This window comes from Epargyreus clarus, unplaced genomic scaffold (assembly GCF_041222505.1).
Source record: "Epargyreus clarus isolate Ecla_fem2 unplaced genomic scaffold, WU_Ecla_fem_2.2 ptg000010l, whole genome shotgun sequence".
In the NCBI taxonomy this organism is placed as follows: Eukaryota; Metazoa; Arthropoda; class Insecta; order Lepidoptera; family Hesperiidae; genus Epargyreus; species Epargyreus clarus.
Genome location: NW_027332218.1, coordinates 3103182 through 3123485, shown reverse-complemented (window position 1 = coordinate 3123485; position 20304 = coordinate 3103182). Strand labels below are relative to the sequence as shown.

The 20304-nt window shown below is 35.2% G+C and overlaps 3 protein-coding genes across 3 annotated transcripts; 1 reads left to right on the top strand and 2 right to left on the bottom strand.

The window, feature by feature from the left end:
• Positions 1–1165: 1165 nt before the first annotated feature.
• On the bottom strand, positions 1166–10101 carry LOC140745619 (UDP-glycosyltransferase UGT5-like). Its single transcript, XM_073077556.1, has 9 exons — positions 9915–10101; positions 8892–8973; positions 8395–8581; positions 7649–7846; positions 5903–6122; positions 4929–5148; positions 3984–4164; positions 2633–2683; positions 1166–1487 (listed from the first exon to the last, which is right to left on the bottom strand). Exons 1-9 carry the CDS (start codon positions 10059–10061, stop codon positions 1187–1189), a joined length of 1587 nt encoding a protein of 528 aa, XP_072933657.1. The 5' UTR covers positions 10062–10101; the 3' UTR covers positions 1166–1186.
• Positions 10102–11785: 1684 nt separating this feature from the next.
• On the top strand, positions 11786–13770 carry LOC140745235 (uncharacterized). The gene is made up of 4 exons (XM_073076969.1): positions 11786–11913; positions 12174–12242; positions 12636–12734; positions 13410–13770. The coding sequence occupies exons 1-4, from the start codon at positions 11838–11840 to the stop codon at positions 13502–13504; spliced, it is 339 nt and encodes a 112-aa protein (XP_072933070.1). The 5' UTR covers positions 11786–11837; the 3' UTR covers positions 13505–13770.
• Positions 13771–14510: 740 nt separating this feature from the next.
• On the bottom strand, positions 14511–20090 carry sstn (stepping stone). Its single transcript, XM_073077106.1, has one exon. It carries the CDS (start codon positions 19853–19855, stop codon positions 18149–18151), a length of 1707 nt encoding a protein of 568 aa, XP_072933207.1. The 5' UTR covers positions 19856–20090; the 3' UTR covers positions 14511–18148.
• Positions 20091–20304: the final 214 nt, after the last annotated feature.

Here is a 20304-nt window from a genome sequence, read left to right as displayed (position 1 = left end):
TGGTGAAAGAAAACATCGTGAGGAAACTTACACACCTGAGAGATTTTATGAAAAAAAAAACTCAAAGATATGTGAAGTCTACCAATACGCACTTAACCAGCGCGTTGGACTATGGCCTAATCCTTCTCATTGTGGGAAGAGACCCGTGCCCAGCAGTGGGACAGTAATGGGTTGGTGAAGATGATACGTAGTGATGTCATTCTAAATACAATATAAGAGTTACTCCCATGATATGAGTATCAAATAAAAGGGTTTTCTAAGAATATGAAAACTGAATGACGTCACTAAAAAGGTGACTGGTTTCTTTTTATTACATAAATATATTATTTCCACTTCTACTTGAGTATTCCTTTAAGTTAAAATTGTAAACGATATATTTTTCCATTAGTAATATTGAAAATATGATGATGATGGTAATGGTGATGGTGATGATGAAGTTGAAGGTCCAAGTAGTAGTAGAATGATCATAGGCGACCACCTACATACATACATTAAGTTAAGATTAAAACTACTTCGCAACAATCCGCTACAAATATGTATGATGGTATATATTTTAGACCATGCAGTATGTACCACCCTCCCTCCCTCAAAGGATGCATGCAGATGCAAAAATTAAAAATATACACCACCATACTCTGACTCTACGACGGTTAATCGCTAAGTGACGCTGTCAACCTAATGCATGCCTTTTATAATGGTATCCAACCCTCCCCTCCATAATGAAATGTAAACAACTGATGACAGTTGTGCGATAATAAGGTTATAGATTAATAAAATAAAAATAAAATATATACCATCATACATATTTGTAGCGGATTGTTGCGAAGTAGTTTTAATCTTAACTTAATAGCATGGATTTCCGCAAAGTAACGCCTGATACAATTAACTACATACATACATTATAAAATACCTCCATTACAAAAAAATCTATCCATAAAAACATACCTACCTAAGTACCTACTCGTAGATATGCATAAATTTTAATTGAATTACATAATGCATTAAGTTTTACTGTTGCTTTATATGCACTCAATATAAAAGAATTATTATAAAGATTTCAAGAATTTTAATAAAGTAAATACTTCCGGCATTTTTATTTAATCAGTTATCAAATAATATTAACTTTACAATCACAGAAACAATCAAATTCTCTTATTTATTTAATGTATGTATTTACATCTTTAATCTAATGCAATTTCTTTAACATAACCTCTGTATTATTTTGAGTGTTAAACAACACATTTTTTACTTTACTGATCATAAGCAACAATAGTTTAGTAACAACAAATACAACAATAATTAGCGCAATCACAACAAACGCAACATCCATGTAGCGTTGATACCAGGTCACCAGGACTGCTGGAGAGCGGAGATGGGGGGCTCCCTGTGTGACTATGACATGTTCCACCCAGTGTAGAACCTCTGACGCTGGTGAGGTTAAGCGGTCGTGGTAGATCGAGGATAGCTTCATTACATTTTCTTTATAACTGTAACGGTTATATATCCAATGTTATATAAGTAATACTAATCGCAAGTAACTAAATACCTCCTTAGCCAATCTGCATAGGAGCAGTGTGGTTATGACAAAAACTGCACTTGGTCAGATTTTTTTCTTGGGGATACCCTGCACGGATTCCTCTCCCAAACTTAGAAAAATCGTCTATTTTAAACAAATTTCCCATGCGAGACCAAAACTTATCCTGCGATGGCGCTAGACAGTGGGACCAGGGTTGCAGCCATAATGAAGCGAGAATAATCACGTAGACATCAAATAAAAACACCTAGCCTTATCTCCAAACATTTAACTTGAACAAATGTAATGTTCAAACGGGTTTGTAAGAAATAACAAAACACCACTACAGATTTTATCGCTACGAAGAAATAAACAATTAAAATGTAATGTTGGTTGAACAAACTGCAACCTGCACACAACAGGGTCAACCGAGGCGAGAACTTCTCTTATTTTATTTAAACTTCAAATTTACTCGTTGAAAATGTTTAAAACTGTTATCCATCATTCTTTACAATTTAAATTACTAAAAATATTTACGTTACTTTAATGGTAGGAAGATAATTACAAATAAAACAATTCCAAATAAAGAAAACTCTTTTTTTACTTAATTACACTGCTCATTCGCGAGTGGATGAATTTATGTTAATTTTAACACCCCCTACAATCCAAACAGTTTGGTAGATTTAAATGAAAGAGTTATTTTATAATATAGGAGGAGCAGACGAGCATGCAGTCCACCTGATGGTAAGTGGCTACTGCCGCCCAATGACATCTGTAATCAACCCCAGATAGGATTAGATATTCCTACTTGAGGTCGGCCACAGATGCGCCGCTACCCCCCTGAGAACTAAGCTGAAACGCGTCGGAAAAGTATGCCCCCCTTACCACACCCTTCAAATCAGAATACAGCAGCATTTAACACTGCTGTTACGAGGCAGAAATAGATGTGGCGGTAGTGCGGTAGGGCGGAGTCGAAACAAAAAGGATTCTACCAGGTTGAAAAATCGTCGCTAGATTCATCTCAGTAGCACAAGTGACATACATACATCAAAACCTAAAAAATCAACAAGAAGCCTTAAATTTCCTTTCTTTATTTACAAACATCATTTAAGAACTTACCTTGGATTGTTTAAAACATCTTCAACAGCCTCTTTTAACACGTTCCCTGCGGCACAGATTTTTCTGTACTTTCCATTACTGCGTTACGAGTTGTTTTAAACCTCGTCCTATATCCGACATTGTGGCGGCACGAGGCGTGTTAAATCCCACCGCCCGAAGGAGACTAAAATCCTTTTTTTGGCGCCAAATAAGACAAAATCGACGGCTTTTGTCTTGATTATTATTAACAATGAGTTGATTAACCTAAAACTGCCGCCGCCCTTGGTTAAATTCGTTACTTTAGATTCTATGGGTAAAATAAAATGTGGGTCTAATGCACCTCGGACCGCACTGAAAAATAGCAGGTTTCCATATAATTTAGTGATGGGAAAATAAATATCGATTTTATTTTATTGTTTTTATTTATCAACTTTATGGACAGAATGAATACAAAAAGGGGAAAAGTTATGGATGTTTTTCATTGAAACATTTCAGACAATAAGGTTTTTTGCAAACAGTGCATTCCGTGAGATTTTTTTTTGGTTTTTTTGTCTGCCTCACGACATGTCAAGAATGTGCGGAGTTTTTCGTAGCATCCGACACATCTCTTCTTCTTTGGACCCTTATCGAGATGATGTGCTTTCTTTGCAGTGGATTCTGAAAAGTAGGAGCGAGTAGATTAGGGTAAAGAGTAATCGGAATACTCGGTAACGATTTTGCCTACGTTTCCTATATCAATACTGTAGCTACTTAACTTTTGTTTGAACCATAACAGGAAACGTAATTATCTATAATGTAATTTCTTACTATACGGATATACGCCTAGCCTGCCAAGTCTCACTACTGGACTTTCACCTAGACAGAGTATATTTGTGACTTACCTGTTTTTGAAATATCTTCCTGTATTCTGATTCTGGCTCAGATTTTTCAACCGGTTTTTCTTCATCTTCCTCCATGATCAACTTTTTTCGGCAACGTTTCGACATGATAATTTTCAACATAAAGACAGCGGTCCTACTTCGTCGCTACGCAGCCTCGACTGCGTTGCACAACACTAACCACGTGAAGCTAGCGTGGGGTGCGGTACGAGGTGCGTGGGGAAACGAGGCGTTCCCAACCTCGTTCCGCACTGTGTTAGCATTATTATTTGTTCAGTGCGGTACGAGGTCTAACAAACCCGACATTAGGTTGGTGTACCATAGAACTAGGAATCAGTAGCACATCACAAACATATAGTTATCACTCTCCTACACTGAACCAGACGGAAGTTATGCCTCTCGCACCACAGAGAAGTTAAAGTTTTTTCTTACCGCTATAACGACCAGACATGGACGAGGTGTTTTAAGCCGCGTTCCGCAGCTAACGTGTTAACCTGTCTGCCCATTCTGGTCCCAAGTGCACCATCCTACCAATGCCTTTCTTCACGACAATCTTCATATTCACCCCCTGGTCTGCGAAGATCGGCGCCCCAATCACAGGTACCCCATAGTGAACGCTCTCAGTCAGTGACAAAAAACCTCCATGTGTTATAAAGAGGACACATTTTGGATGAGCTGCAAAGAATACCATAGAACCAATTTTCAGCAAAAAATAGTTTCCAGCTAAGAATGAAACCTTTGACCATTAAAAGCAATTCAGATTGACAAATTTAATATAAAATCTACCCATATTTTATTCTAAAATAAGGGTATTATGTAGAAGATTGTATGTAACAGTAAATAGAGGAAGATTAGTATTTCTAAATCACGCTATCAAAATTTTCTCAACATCTCACATTGAATAATACACAAGTTATGAACTGAGACTATAACGCTGTTAGTCCACCGCCATCGTCACCGAGCCGATACCGATAATAATTAATGACGGTGCAGAAGTAGCGTACATACTTTTACTATACCCACTTGTCCACCGCACGTCCGTCACCCGAGCATCGTCAACCCGGCCGCCGATATTTCGAGTAGATCGGCGAGACCGCTAAATCGGCACCGAGATTTTGACGGGCCGATGTGCCGGCAATATAAAATACATTGGAACTTTTCCATGCACTACCGTCACACTCGTGACAGCTGGAACAAAATAAACCGCCAATATCGGTCGCGGTGGACAAACTATCGCCGTAACGACATATTAAAATCAGCCCGAAATAATCTTGTTCTCGGTATCGGCTCGGTGACGGTGCGGTGGACAAACGACCTAAAGGAGCATGGCCGCACTCTGAGAATAACCTAATCTCACTTAGACACTATGTATTTTATTATTTAACTTTTTATTAGTGAGAGAAAATGTAAGAAAATAATTGCATAGAAGCTGAAAGAACCTAAAACACTTTGATGTGGTATCCACGGAAATGTCTTGACGTTGGAAGGCATATCTTCAAAATGTTCATCAATTTTCCATAAGACAGTCTGATTAAATTTGGAGAACATTGTCAGTAAGTCTCTCTTCAAACCACTTGGCATATCCTCAGATTTCAAATGAGATCCAGTACTGAAGAGTATCACTCCATGGTTACTGCTTTCTATTATATCTGATAGTTCCTGGAATTTCAAATAATCAAAGCCATTAAAATACAGTGACTAAATCCAAAAGTGTACTTTTCCAATTGTCAATTGCACTTCATCTGTCGCATCCACTTGCCAAACACTGTCAAACCATTACAAATTCAAACGTGCGTATAAAGCTTTTGACTTCTTTTGTGGAGGTGAGCAAGCACTTGCAATTGATTGAATGGTGGTTGTCGGAGTGTCCGTTTTTAACAAATCAAAGAGAATTTGCCGCAAGTGCTTGTGACGAATCCACACACTTGTGCATTTTGTAGACACCAAGCATATCAAAGCAGCCTCATACTTTTAAGAAACTTATGGAGACATCGCTATTAAAACAATTAAGCAATAAACAATTCCGAATACGAATATAATGACTACTAATGATGGTGGTACTACCGTCTATAATCTTATATATTAAATTCTCGTTTCACAATGTTAGTTACCGTACTCCTCCGAAACGGCTTTAACGATTTTCACCAATTTTTTATGCATATTCAGTAGGTCTGAGAATCAGCTGCTATCTGTTTTTCATACCCCTAAGTGATAAGGGTTCTTCACCCTCAACATTTTTTTATTTATATGGCAACACAACGTTTGCCGGATAAGCTAGTAACTTTATAAATAAAATCTTTATTCAAATACTAATAAAAGTGTAAACCAATGGTTTGAATTATCTAGCAGTAAGTAACCCCATTATTTGCCCCAAAATAACAGAATGTCTTAGTATTCAAAAAACTAGACTCACCTTGCTTAACGGCTGGAAAGTTTTTGACACATGAAAGCCTCCTATGGCTTTGTAATTCTGAGGTGTTACCAACCTATCCCTTAAGGTTATGTGGGTGTTGGTAAACACTAAAGATGCGTTGTACCTGATCTCATCATATGGTGGTAACATCCTGCCTCTTTTACTTAAAATTGGTACAAATAACTTCTCATAAGTTGCTGCTTCAGTAGGATTATAGTAACTGGAAGTTGTAATTAAAAAAAAAACAGAAATAATTAAGATAGGTTTATCTAAAGATAATCTAATAAGTTTATCTAATAAGTAATATAACAACAAATTTTTAAAGACAATAACAATTAAGATTAAATAATAGAAAACTGAGTAATTTTAATTATTTATATAAGAGAAGATTTTTTTATAATATTCAAGTAGCAAGTGTACCCTTACCATGAGCGCCATTTTGTCAATTTAGACATTTAATGTTACGTTACTGACACTATAGTTCTGATACAATCCGCTAGGGGCTGATTGAAAATTGTATGGGCAAATACGTAAACAAATACCAAGATAGTCATATTTGTCAAAACGTAAAAACCGCCATACAGTCCACCTGATAGTAAGTGGCTACTGGAGCCCATGTAATCAACTCCCGATAAGATTAGATTCCTACCTGAACTTTACAACAAATATGTTGCTAAACCTGAAGACTAAATTGGTACTCCTCGCCTAAGTATGCTCCTAAGCATGCGCCTAAGGTGCTCATAAGAGCACCTTAGGCGCATGCTTGGGAGCATGCTTAGGAGCATGGAGCTCATGATAACATGAGCACCTATTTTTAAAAGCGTTGTGCAGTTTGACTGTGTAGCCACCACGAAACAACATTGGTAAACGCTATTGTTTTGTGGTTACACGCTTTATATTAGCTTCACTTGTATGTTTGTCAGTGAGTAACTCCGTTTTTCGGTAGAAAGAGATCAACATACATCCTTATAATTATGACGCTTTGTGGATGCTTAATGTGAACAGCAGTATAAATAAAACAATAAATAATAATTAAAGAAACTAAAGAACTCGCTTTTATAAGAAAATTAACAAAAAAAATACCTTTAAAATAAATATAGTTTAAAAAAACTAAAGTACACGCTTTTAAAAAAGCGTGGGGTGCTTTTGAAAATATCAAAGTGTTGGTCCTTCTGCTCATGTCAGTAAAATATTTATAACTACCGAGAGTGTGCACCCCACGCTTTTTTACAATTAAATATATCTTTTTTTGTTGTCTTTTTTCATTAACATTTTTCTAAGTTTATTTTATATTTTTTAGTTTGATTTCTATAAAAGCGTTTACTTTAGTTTTTTAATATATTTATTTTAAAGGTGTAGTTGGACAATAACAGACGATGAATTCCAACTTGTCAACGCGTAACACATTGTGTAGTGAAACTCAGGTATGACTCTTCTATTTAATATTCTTGATATCATGAAGGACAGCAGTAAGCAATTAACATCAAAAAAACAAAAACAACAGAGTGATTATGTTCCATATCTATACTTCTATACTAATATTATAAAGAGGAAAACTTCGTTTGTTTGTTTGATTGTAATGCATAGGCTCAAAAACTACTGGACCGATTTTAAAAATTATTTCACCATTCGAAAGCAACATTATCCACGAGTAACATATCCTTTATTTTATATGAAATATATTTGATAAATAGATTTAGAGGGGGTACGAAGTTTGCCGGGTCAGCTAGTAAAAAATAAACTTACAAATATCTAAAAACTGCAGAATAGACGAAATAGAAAAGTTCCCACGCTCGTTGCAGAAGGTTGTAAGGTGGAACGTTATCTGTTCTTATATTCGTCACTAATACTGGATTGGGCGGTTCATGGACCAACCTCAGTATTTGATGGGTGTTCTCGTAAGTAAAGAACCATATGTACGGACAGTTGAAGACAGCTGAAAATCTTTAGGAAAGATGATTATGTGGATCAGAACAATTCAAATCTCCCAACAATACTTATGTGAAATGAAGATCAAATTCCTATACGAAAATCTCGGTCTCTGACCTATCGCCTGTAGCACTGAATTAGGTACCTGATTCACTTAAAACTTAAGTTGCGAAATGAAGGAAATAGACAATACCTTTCGGAAGTCTGTTAAAACTACTCTCAAGAGAAGTTACCCCTGAATATTTTTTTTTGTGAAGGTATTGTTACTAACTAATTTACTAATTTATTGTTACTAATTAACCCTTATTCACTTAATTTGGTGCATTTATATTAGTTTTAGCGGACCCAAATATCGGGACAAAACACGATTTTTAATAAACTTTGAAGCTGGGTCCACGAGTTGCGAACATGCTAGAAAGATGAAATTTCATATTGTATTACAGCATGTATGAACAAATTAGAGGGTATGCATGGAAAATCTGAAAGATAAATTAAGAGCCACCAAACGGGCCGCCCTAATCCGTGTATTAAAAAACAAAAAAATAAAATTAAAACTATCTTACCCGGAATACAAGTCATTCACCATCCATTCCACCATCACTAGGTCGAAGGTCTGTGTAGTGTCTTCCATCAAAGCCTGGACACTAGGATCAGAGATCGTTCTATATGATATGTTTAACATTTCTTGAAATATATAACCGAGGTCTCTTGGATCCTTGTGATTTTCTATAAACTTTTTCACGGTTATGCCTAGAATGCAGAGAAAGTAGAATAAAATTACGCATACACATATCACTCGCGCGCACACAGTGTTTTACAAGCTCTACAGAATACCAGCGTTTCAGGTGACTAAGCTTACCTGAAACATTAAAGCTGAGTGGATACCATTTCGATTAGAAAATATTTATAATATTATTTTTGTATGCAAATTTCTATCTGTGTTTTATTGTATATTTTTTGCTGAATAAATTATTTTCTTTCTTTCTTTCTTTAAAATTATTCACGGTTCATGCTACGCAAATTCCAAGATTGGCAAGATTATTTATTTGCTGTCACATACCTGTAAAATCATAACGTTTTATTATGACTTGGCGCAGATTTAAATGTGTATCTTCAACCGGATAGGGAGTTATATAGGTAACCTGAAATAAAAACATAAGACGATATACAGTTCAGTCTACTTATAAACCTCACATTGAGCTGTATAATTATATGTTTGATAGGTATGTACATTCAGTTTTGTCCCTGTAGTACCGGGACCAGAATAGGGCTACGGTATCCCCTGCCTGTCTTAAGAGGCGACTAAAAGGGGCTTCCGGGGTTGCGGGTGGCAAAAGTGGGAGTTCAAACCGTCTAGCAAGCAACCCCAGGAAGGACAGTGGTTTGTGTGGTCGCATATCGCTGTAATCACCAGGGGATGTGAGGGAAGCGTAAATTGCTCCCCCCAGGGCAGAGCCCGATAGAGGGCTCCGATTGTGTTGCCTTGAAGATCCCGGAGTTCTCGACCAAACGCCAAGGACGACCACCGGGGGATTTTAGTGCGGTAAAAGTCCCACATAACCCGACGTCACTCCCATGGCGTCGGGTACCTTTTGTAGGTTTCCCCCCCGTCAACAATAAAAGAGGTACATTCAATTTGATTCGAGACCTTAGTTCAGTTCTGTGTTTCAGTATGGTCGGTGTGAATGTCACCTGACTTAGACATGAGGCAACCATCTTAATCCACAGCAATGGCTGTAATTGAGGTAGAATCACTTTTCTATATGGAGTCATATCCCCCGCATGGATATTATTACCACAAATCATCAGATTACAAGCTAGTTTGCTACTCCATCTATAACTTATGGCAACCCGCGTGGTAGAGCGTTTACCATACCGGTCTAAAACCCAGGAGTTCGGAATTCGATCGCCGGCAAGACAGATATCTAACGATACAATTTGGATTTCTTTTCCGGGTCTGGGTGTTTTTATATTTACCTTTGTGTGTGTTCGTGGCACCCACGTCACAAAAATGCTAGTATGGAGATATGAATGTAAAAAAGTCATTGATTATTTAATTATAATCCAAAAAATTACTACGTACTTCGTGACCAGCTTCCAGTAAAATATTCAGGATACCTTCACCAAGGATACCATGGCTTCTAAAATTAAACGGGAACACAAGCAGAATTTTGTAGTTGTAACAAGGATTTATGATAGCTAAAATGAATAAAAATACTTTACAATACATGTTCTTGGCAGGGAATAATAGATTACTTATTTCGTTTAGTTGCTCGTGACTGCTTTATCAATGTCATTTAAAAAACCGACCAAGTGCGATTCGGACTAAGACATAAAGGGTTCTATAGTAGGAATTATCGTTATAGAAGTCACTAACCTTTTCATATTACATAGTAGTAGCAAACTAGGATGCTATCCATCCAATTATTCAACCCCAGATAGATAGAATTAGAATCCCAACCGAGGATAACCGGTAGTTGCTACTCCTAAGGACTCAGTTAGAATTTTTTTTTTTTTTTATAATATCGGAGTAGCAGACGAGCATGCAGTCCACCTGATGGTAAGTGGCTACTGCCGCCCATGGACATCTGTAATCAACCCCAGATAGGATTAGATATACCTACCTGAGGTCGGCCACAGATACGCTGCTACCCCTGAGGACTAAGCTGGAATGCCTCGGAAAAGTATGTCTCCCTTACCACACCCTTCAAAACGGAACACAGCAGCGCTTAACACTTATTATGATGTTATTAAGCAGAAATAGGTGTGGCGGTGGTGCCGCCGGAGTCGAACCACAAAGGGTTCTACCACCTTTATTTATTTATTTTATTCCCAGTATATCTCTACCATACCTCGCAATCCAGAGCATAACAGCTGCTAACACTGTTGTTAACTGACAGTTGTGTTAACGCTGACAGTAACAGGTGCGGTGTTAGTGTTTGTATTGTTTGTATTGTTTTAGTAAATTTAGATAACAAAAACATTAATAAAATTGGCCAAATGCAAGTCTAACTCTCATCCGGAGAGAGGACCTATAACACCAAAATATTCATTTTTTTACCTTTCGTATTTGTTGTTATCTAGCAGGCATTGAAGTACATGCATTGTAAAAAATTAATCTACTTATTACGTATTAGTAAATAGATAAACCTGCATATATTTTCATTTTTTTATTTTTAGTACTTTTGTTATAGCGGCCACCATTATACATATTCTGAACTTTTCAAACATCTATCTATTAGAGCCCTGTAACAGACGGCCAGATAGTCAGAGGAAATTTAGTATCTAATAGGTTTCTGTCTTTACCCTTTGAGTACGGAACCCTAAAAAGAAGCAATTTAATTACCTACTGAATATGCACTCCGTGCTTAGTGTTCTAAACAGCAACTACCAACCAATCTTGCGGTTAATATAAAACATGGTCTTATTCTGTTTCAATTATAGTACACCCGTGTAGGCACCTTAAAAATAATTAAAATTCTAAACTCATAGCCCCATACATATGATTATTTTAACGTGGGACACGCACAAAGATATACAGACAGATTCACGTACCTATTATGTGTAATACCTACATAATAAAATCACAGTCATGCATGATATGTCAATAAAAAAACACGTCAAATCGTAAAACATGTATACCTCTTTTTTTAATAGATTTGTTGCTAATTCTTATATTAAGAGAATTTAGTACGCAATACCTACTTATCCTATGGACCCAAAGCTAAAACAAACCCATTTATCAATAGTAGTAGTAACCATATGACGTAAGCTTTTGACTTTATTATCAGCACTCGACCCTTTCATTCAATATTGATTACGTTCAATCATTTTTATTAATTTCATGAATTTTATTATCTGAAGTGGCATCGATAGCCTAAAATCTAATTAATATTTGGTCGCTTTATTCCTATAAAAGCTTAGATCAAATGTAATCGAGGCATACATTTCTGAAGACCATAAGTTTGAGGTGCAATTATAAAATTGTATTTTTACAAATTTTAATATGAAGGCTGTTCTTGTAACTTGCTTTGTGGTTGTTCTAATACTCGAGGCAGCTAATGCTAGACCGAATATGTTTGGTAAGTAAAAAAAACTGAAGTACATAAGTAATGATGTGCATAAGTGATTGACTAATCAAATTCCAGCAATGCACACAATAGGTACCTGACTTTTTTTGTTTTTTTTTTCCTTTTTTTTCTATACGAGGACGAAAGCTTCAAAAGGTACCCTACGACGTGGGAGCGGATTTTTATAATGCATTTAAATTTATAGTTTTTTTGTTATTCTTAAAATTTAAAATAATTATTAAATACCTATTATATATTAATTTCTCGTTTAGATCTCGGCGATCGACGATGCGTGAATATGTGGGACGAAGGTTGTATCAATGGCCAGCTTCCGGGAGCAGGTAATGATATATTTTACTACAATGTAATACAACACCAACACCTGTATTATCTAGTACAATCATTATGGGTACCTATAATATAAAATTCCGTGGTGCGTAGGTAATACTTCTTTTCGAAAGAGGATTTTGATGATTTTTTTGTATTCTTAGATGTGAGATATATGGTTTAAGTTAAGATAGATGGTTTTAAGTTTAAGTTTTGCCAACCCATTTTTTTTTATTTTATATAACATAATAATTTACACAAACATACCTCAAAACTATTAAATTCATTGTCTAACCAGGGATCGAACCCAGATCTTTATGTAGCAGACCGGTATCCTCGTTGCAAGCCGTTACCTTACTTACTATAGAGCATGAATATCAATTAAGAACAGATCAATTCTTTTTTAGGTGGTGATGATGATTATCTGAACGGTGGATTTAACCCTGGGAAACGCTGTGTGAACGTTTGGGACGATGGGTGCGTTAACGGCCAGCTGATTGGTGCAGGTATTACCACTGAGAATCATATATTTAGTGTCGCGGATGATCACAGATTTTGTACCACTGACAATCATGAAAACGGAAAAAATGTTTTATTACCTGATGTCAAGTGGCCACTACGACAACATATTATAGCGACAATGGACATAGATCCTGTTCTCAGTCAAAGGAGGTAGAACCCGACTTCGACTCCGGCGGCACCACAGCCACATCTTATTTCTTCCTAATAACACAAAGTTAAGCGCTACTGGTAAGGAAGAGATCATTTTCCGAGGCATAGCATCTTAGTCTTTAGGGATGGCGGCTCTAGGAAACTTATGTTATTTGAGGTCGATCATAGATATCCATGAGTGGCGGCAGCCACTTATCATCAGGTAGACTGCATGCTCATCTACAACGGCTATATTATAAAAAAGTTGTTTACAGAACGCCTACAAATCAGAACATAGCAACGCTACACATCTAGTATAAGTAGAAAGAATTTTATTGCTCTTTCTTTTAAAATAATCTCATAAACAACCTTAGTATCATTAATTTTACATTTTCTACAGTGTTGACTAAATTGGTAACAAGCTTTTAACAGCCTAACAATTTAATATATTTACTTACAAAGGTATAATTATGTATATTTTGTGTTATGAGTTACTAGAAGGTATTTAATTTTTTTTTTTCTGTTCAAAGGTAACGATGATAATTACCTAGGAGGCAGCTTCACGCCAGGCAAACGGTCCTTATACGAGTTGCTCTCCAAACTACAGAAGAAACGCCCACTTTAATGTTTCCCTCTATTATTACCAAATGTCGTATGTTATCTTAAAACACGCATTATGAAGTAAAATTTTCGAATTGTCTTTTAAATTTTACCATTAGGGATAAGATGTATGTTTGTGTTCAGCACGGTTTTCCCATTTGTTTTGTTTCATTTTGATTACACAATGGATAGACACGAGTGATCCTATAAGAGTTCCGTTTTTTGTTTTTTCGTACCGTACCCTAAAAAATACGTTATCGACTTTTTTTAGTGATGCGAGACAGATCGAAGCAAATCTCGTCAAAATGCACAAATGCTTACTTACCTTACTTTAGTCTCTGCAAGTGCAACGATTCGCATATTTCGATTAAAATGGGAATTTATCCTTACAAAAACTTTATAAGATTTTGGTAGTTATTGTAATAGGCTTATCATTCAGATCATATCTAAATCAGGAACCACTGCGTACCATTTTTCCAAAGAGCTCAGAATCCATCGGTGCTTTTTTATAAACTTAAACAAATCTAGTATAGATATGTTTTGGTATATTTTATATAATCAGTGGCTTCATGCTTGTTTTACAAATCTACAAATCCACGAATTCAGAAAGATTCTCGTGGATTTGTCATCATCGTCATCTTTTTTTTAACATGAAAATAAATTTACACAAGAATTCAATTTTTGTTTTTTACCCAACTCTCATTTAATCCTGTTTTATATTATGTAAGACGCATAAACAGACATACCAAAAAGTATGGGTTGACTAATCGTTAGAGTAATTATTATCTATTATATATGTATCTGAGGACTTACCTCAAAACTAACATCGTCCTGACGTCATGAGGATGATGTGACCAAAACATTTTTCTATTGAAATAACAAATGCGCATGCAGCGGATCTGATAGTTGTCACTGCCGCCCATGGACGTCTGTATATAAATAGTAATAGGCCTAACATTTGTAAATTATTATTGAAACAAAGTACCATTAGCTCGAAGAGAAATCCTTATAGTTAAATAAAAACAAATAAGTAGTAATTCCATGAGTATTTATTATATACAAACCCATGCATTTCGCACATACTAACTTACATAAACAACGTACAAAAATATTTGTTTTCGATAGCAATAAAATACGCAATTTTTAATTGCTCCAATTTTCTATGTTCATTAATATATAATTCTAAGCAAACGCAGATAAATACAATTTATTCTCTTATCGTAACGGCAGATTGTCGAACAAGCGCTTAAATAATATTAATGAACGAATAAATAAAATTAATCTTTACATTCATTAATTAATTAAAGACATATAAGTATGTGTAATCGGAACTTTTCATCTCTCCTTATGCCACACTTATTAGAATTAGCCAATTATTATAGCACGGCGAATTCATAGTGAAGTTAGCTACCGGAAACCTAATATTATTAGGTCTTATACGTCGTTATTGTGGTTATTTTGATCATCATCATCAATCAGCTGCACTCAGCTGCACATCTCAAATTTATCTCGCTTCATTGCTCAAAAATCTGCCATTACAAGACAACTACTATATACTATTTAACTTCACACATACATTTTATAAATCGCAATATCTACAGACTTTAGAATCATCAATGTTCTCATACATATATGAGTACCAAAATGATTATAATGAAGACCAATCTCATAGATTTCAGTTCGAGTGAGCTGCATAGTTCATCAAAATTTATAAACGAAGATGCTTAGCACACATAACGATTTAAATCTATGACTTATACTCTTTTTTCCGCCCCATAATGGGTAAGGTTATACAAATTACATTATAGTAAGTTAAAATCATCTTGACATTGGACGACATTGTAGGTAAAGGCTATGACGAAGAGGTCACAATAAACTACTTGGCAAGTATAGATAAGGCTGGATGACACTAATAAGATAAATGCTTACAATTATATCAGTCATACATTTGTACATGTTTTTGAACTTACAAAACCAAAAAAGTATGAAATTTAGAAGTTAAACTATAATGAATATTTATGTTCAGGTTGGCAATGTTTTGCGGTTAGGGACATTAATATTTATGAGTTAACAATTATTGTTACCACAATGTATGTATGTCATGTAGGTAAAACATTGTAAACTGATGAGCAAGATGATTTGGAGGAACGATGGGCAAGTTTTAAACAAATGGAAAAATAGGCCAGCATCTATTATACCAATACCAATACATTCCATAAATGAAAGTTTCGTATAGGATTAACTCTAGAGTTATATGATTTTTTTCTAAGATAATACATACTTTTTAGAAGAAACAGAATAAAACTCCTCATCAAAAAGAAAAGAAAGGTAATTTCGATATTACAAATGACAATGTCTGGACAGAGGCGTGATATAAATAGAAATCCATAATCATGCGTCCAGAGAAAGCTAGCCACGCCACGGCAATAGAAAGTAAAACCGTCCCTTTAGACAGACGTATCCACATTGAATAAATTTTAATACATACATTCAACTTAGTTGATATAAAAGGCAAAGAATTTAACGAGAATTTATACAGGAAGGAAAAAACTGATTATTGAAGAAGGTTCATGAAATATGATCACAGTTTTTACAAACATTATAAGTATTCATAGGAGAATTGAAAATAAAGACCTAATTATTACATATTAATTATGCTACAAAATTAGGTCAAGTTATAATGTCAATCCATTAGTTTCTGTTATTGTTAAGGACTGAAAAAAATATTAGCCTTGTTTTCCAGACCAAAATGGGTACTGGGTAATGGGTAATGGGGTTTAAGGAAAATACAACCAATACAATATATCTAAAATCTGAGTTGTGCTGCAATCAGTCACAGCGATAAGATTTCTTGAACTAAATATAACACTCGAGATTTATCTTACTTCTAATGTAAGACATTCACCAATATCAACATTATATTACCAATTATTTCATTATGTTGATTAATTACTTATTTAACACAAGGTTTGAGTTCATTAGTCCAAAAACCTTTCAATTTGTGACAAAGCTTTAAGATTCATTAATCATTAATTAATGTTTACCATTAACATTTTTAAATGTTACATTGGTCCAATCACCAAGAATAATAATAAGACGATTTCTTAAAATTTCAGAATCTACGAAATTTGCAGATTTATCCAAAATTTCATCATTATCCATACATTTTTATATACTACCAGTAGGTACTAATTTTCATAAGAACAGCACAGATTTATCTAAATAGAAACGAATGATATACTAAAAGTAATGCTATCCCAAAGGGACTTTATAAGGTTAGCTCAGAAAATTTTATAATATCTGGGGCAGATTGCAACCCTTTTCAGTATTCAATTAATATCAACATGGCAACTATACAAAAGGCAACAACAATCAAAATTGTTTTTAGTGTACTTCATAAAGAAATATCAATTTTAATAACAGTTAACTACCAGTTTTTTTTAATGGCAATAAGGCAATTTTTTAAGGCAAATTGAAATTATCACTTAGAACAGCTACCTATAGATTTAAGACTGAATTAATCAAATAAAAAGTGTCATTACATATTTCTTGTAAATTGTATTGTAATTATGACATTGATAATATACAAATTTATACAATACTACACTTTTATAATCCGATAAACTTTTCTACGCGTGGCGGGAGCGACCCTAGTCACTACAATGAAAATTTTAAATGAATTTATCAATATTTAAGATTGTATTACACATCTCTATAATAATGTATAAACTTCTAATTTTATTGATAATACATACTGGTCTGATATTCACGATTTTATTAAATTAAGGGAACATTAAAATTTAATTAATTTTATACTTGAGGAAAATGAAAAATTTCTCACGAAGCTGACAGCAAATTACTGTTTTGGAAAACGGCCACATGCACAGTAAAGTTTGTCGAACTACATATAACCACTTTTCCTTATTGGGTAATTATAATAAAATTGGTCTAGAGTGCATGACCATGAATCTCTGCTTAATTCATAAAAAAATGTCATTACTGCATTATTTGTAAATGAGAGCGGAATTTATAAATTACAAAATATCTTTATCACAGTTTCAACATCTATTGCTAGATGCTTACGATTATGTTTTTGTAACATGATATGGCAATATATATTTTTTGTATTATTTATAATTCATCATGATAGATTATCTAGCTGAAGATTTGTCTCTGTAATCTTATTGTTTGACATCATTGTTATCTACTAGTGCAGGACTGCCAATGTCCATATCATTCGAGTCTAAATATCAAGACTTTCTGACAGTATTTTAATGCATACAAAACTAACAATTAATAAATTGTACAATACATTGTAATGACATCAAAATAATAGATTCGAACTGAAACAAGTGTTGGTTCACATTATTTGCCAAAAATTTGGCTGTCACAATGGCTCAAGATTCCGACAAAATCATGACAAAAAAATGACAAAAATACTTAAGACTAAAATTAACATACAGAGTAAATTAAACTAAAGAGTCTAGAGATCTGAGAAAATTCAAAATAATAAGTACACACATGTAACCATAACTTAAAAACTATAAAATAATTATTTTATTACTCAATCAACCCAAGCATTCCAAGTATACACTAAAATAATATAAATATGGGGAAAATTTGATACCTATTGTTTTTCAATTTTTGTATTCATCTTTTAATTTACAAATTAATTACTTTGCCACTGGTCTTGGCTGTATTGTGGCAACTCCATAGGCAATTTATTGTACATAGTGTTTACATTTGGCAAAGGATTGGGCGGTGGAGCCTTTTGGGCTGTATTTTGTCTAAACTTAGTTGAGTATTTGTAAAAATCTGACATTTCAAACGGTTTCGTCTCTTCTCTGTATGGTATACATTTACCTTGTTCTATTACGGTTAGGTTTTTGGGTGAATCCAGTGAAACAGCACTAGGTGAGAGCACTGGGGGGCTGTGCGAGATATGATTAGGGCTCTGCATGGCTGAGTGACGTCCCGATGCAATCATTATCTCATAGGTCTGTGAGGCACCTATGCTGGGAGTCCGTTTTATGCTCGAGCTCTTCTTTAACGTTGGAACTTCTTTAGTTGGCGAATCTAATGAAGTTTCGTACCACTGTTTCTCTTTAACCTTATTTTCTGAAGGTGAAAGTGGTGAGAACTTATTCATGCTAACGGAATCAAAGTTCCCATGGGAATAGCCAGATATCTGGCTTACAGGACTCATTGTATCGGGGTACAATCGTCTCTCATCTAAATAATCATCTGTGGACACTTGTAACTGCATGTGTAAAGGATTCCTGATTGTGTTACGTTCCCGCAATGGTAATGACGTTGGCACTGGTGCTACTCGTTCTATCGGAACCTGAGTTCGTTCCATAGGCTGCTCTTGGATATCAGGCTGAGATCTATGTTGGAACATAGGTATTGGAGGTCGGTAGGCATCTGTCATATTCTCTAAATGATGATTGTAATCACTGTGCGATGTTAAGTGATAGGTTTGTGTCCTTTGGAGTGTATTGCGGCGAACACCGTCACCTCTCCGTTTTGATTGGGTCTGCATTTGATGGTGGTGTGTTAAACCCCCTAGATGCTGACTTTGTGCTTTTAAATGTGAGGCATATTGGTATATGAGAGGAGTGTTTCTCATACCATTCTGCTGCGGAACAGGATGAGTCGCAACTGTACCATGTGAGTAGTGAGTAGTTATATCTGGGTGACTAGAGCTGAAGTGGGTTTCTCTTAACCGAGAAACATTGTGCGCCTCAGTTGGATTATTGTAGTAAATTTTATTGGTGTATTCAGTTGTCATAGTATGGTGCCGGTATATAGGGCCTTGTTGCATTTCATTATGTATATTTTCAGAAGTAGCATCGTGACGGCCTGCGAGAGCGGGATAAGTATGTGATGTGTGTATTGAGAAGGTTTCAGGGTTCCGCTCTTGGGGCGGCGACGGGAAAAAGTTGGAGCAGCTCGTTTCAGGCCGCCGTACGTGTCTCGAGTGAGCACTTTTAGTCGACATACCTGATATAGACGGCGTAGACAACCTATGTGACAGGTTCTTACGTAAGTTCTGTTCGGCGTCGTGTACTCGATCCGTGGATGGTATCCTGAGGCGCCTAGACGAGTTATCTGCACCGTCTTGGACATCTGTTCCGTCGGTGGACCTTTCAACACTACGTATGCTACCTAATCGTTCCCGTTGAGGCACTTCTGGACTTAAAGGCGCTTCGGGCGGCATTACACCCGTCAACTGCACTTCCTGCACACATAGTTTATAAAGCTCTTCGTTCTTAGAAGCCAGGAGTTGTTCCAACTCTTTCTTTCGGGCTTGCAACTTCAGAAGTTTGTCCTGCTTATCGGAGTGCAAGTCGCTCCCCATTGTACTCGTACCCATGATCAAAATAAACCCAACACAAAAGACTCAAACCATTAATTAATAACACAAGACAAAGTAAACTAAAAAGCAGTGGAGTTCAACACGAAAATAAAATAAACAAAGAAAACTAAATCTCCACTGACACATTCACACTTCACAGTTCACACAGGCCGCTCCGCACCCATGTTTTCTAAAGATGTGATGCGATCAAATTAGTCATGTTAAGGAAAATTATAATAATTTCATTATATAGTTTTACATTTACACCCCAAATTGAATTTGACTTGAATAAACAAAATTAAATGATATCTATTGATATTGCAAAGGTATAAATTTCATAATACATAAATTATATAAAAAATTTAGGCAGGCTAGTTTAAATATTTTGGTTCCTCGTATTGATTTTATACATTAAAATCCGTTTTATTCAAATATAATAGAAGTATTTAAATATTACATAGTTATTT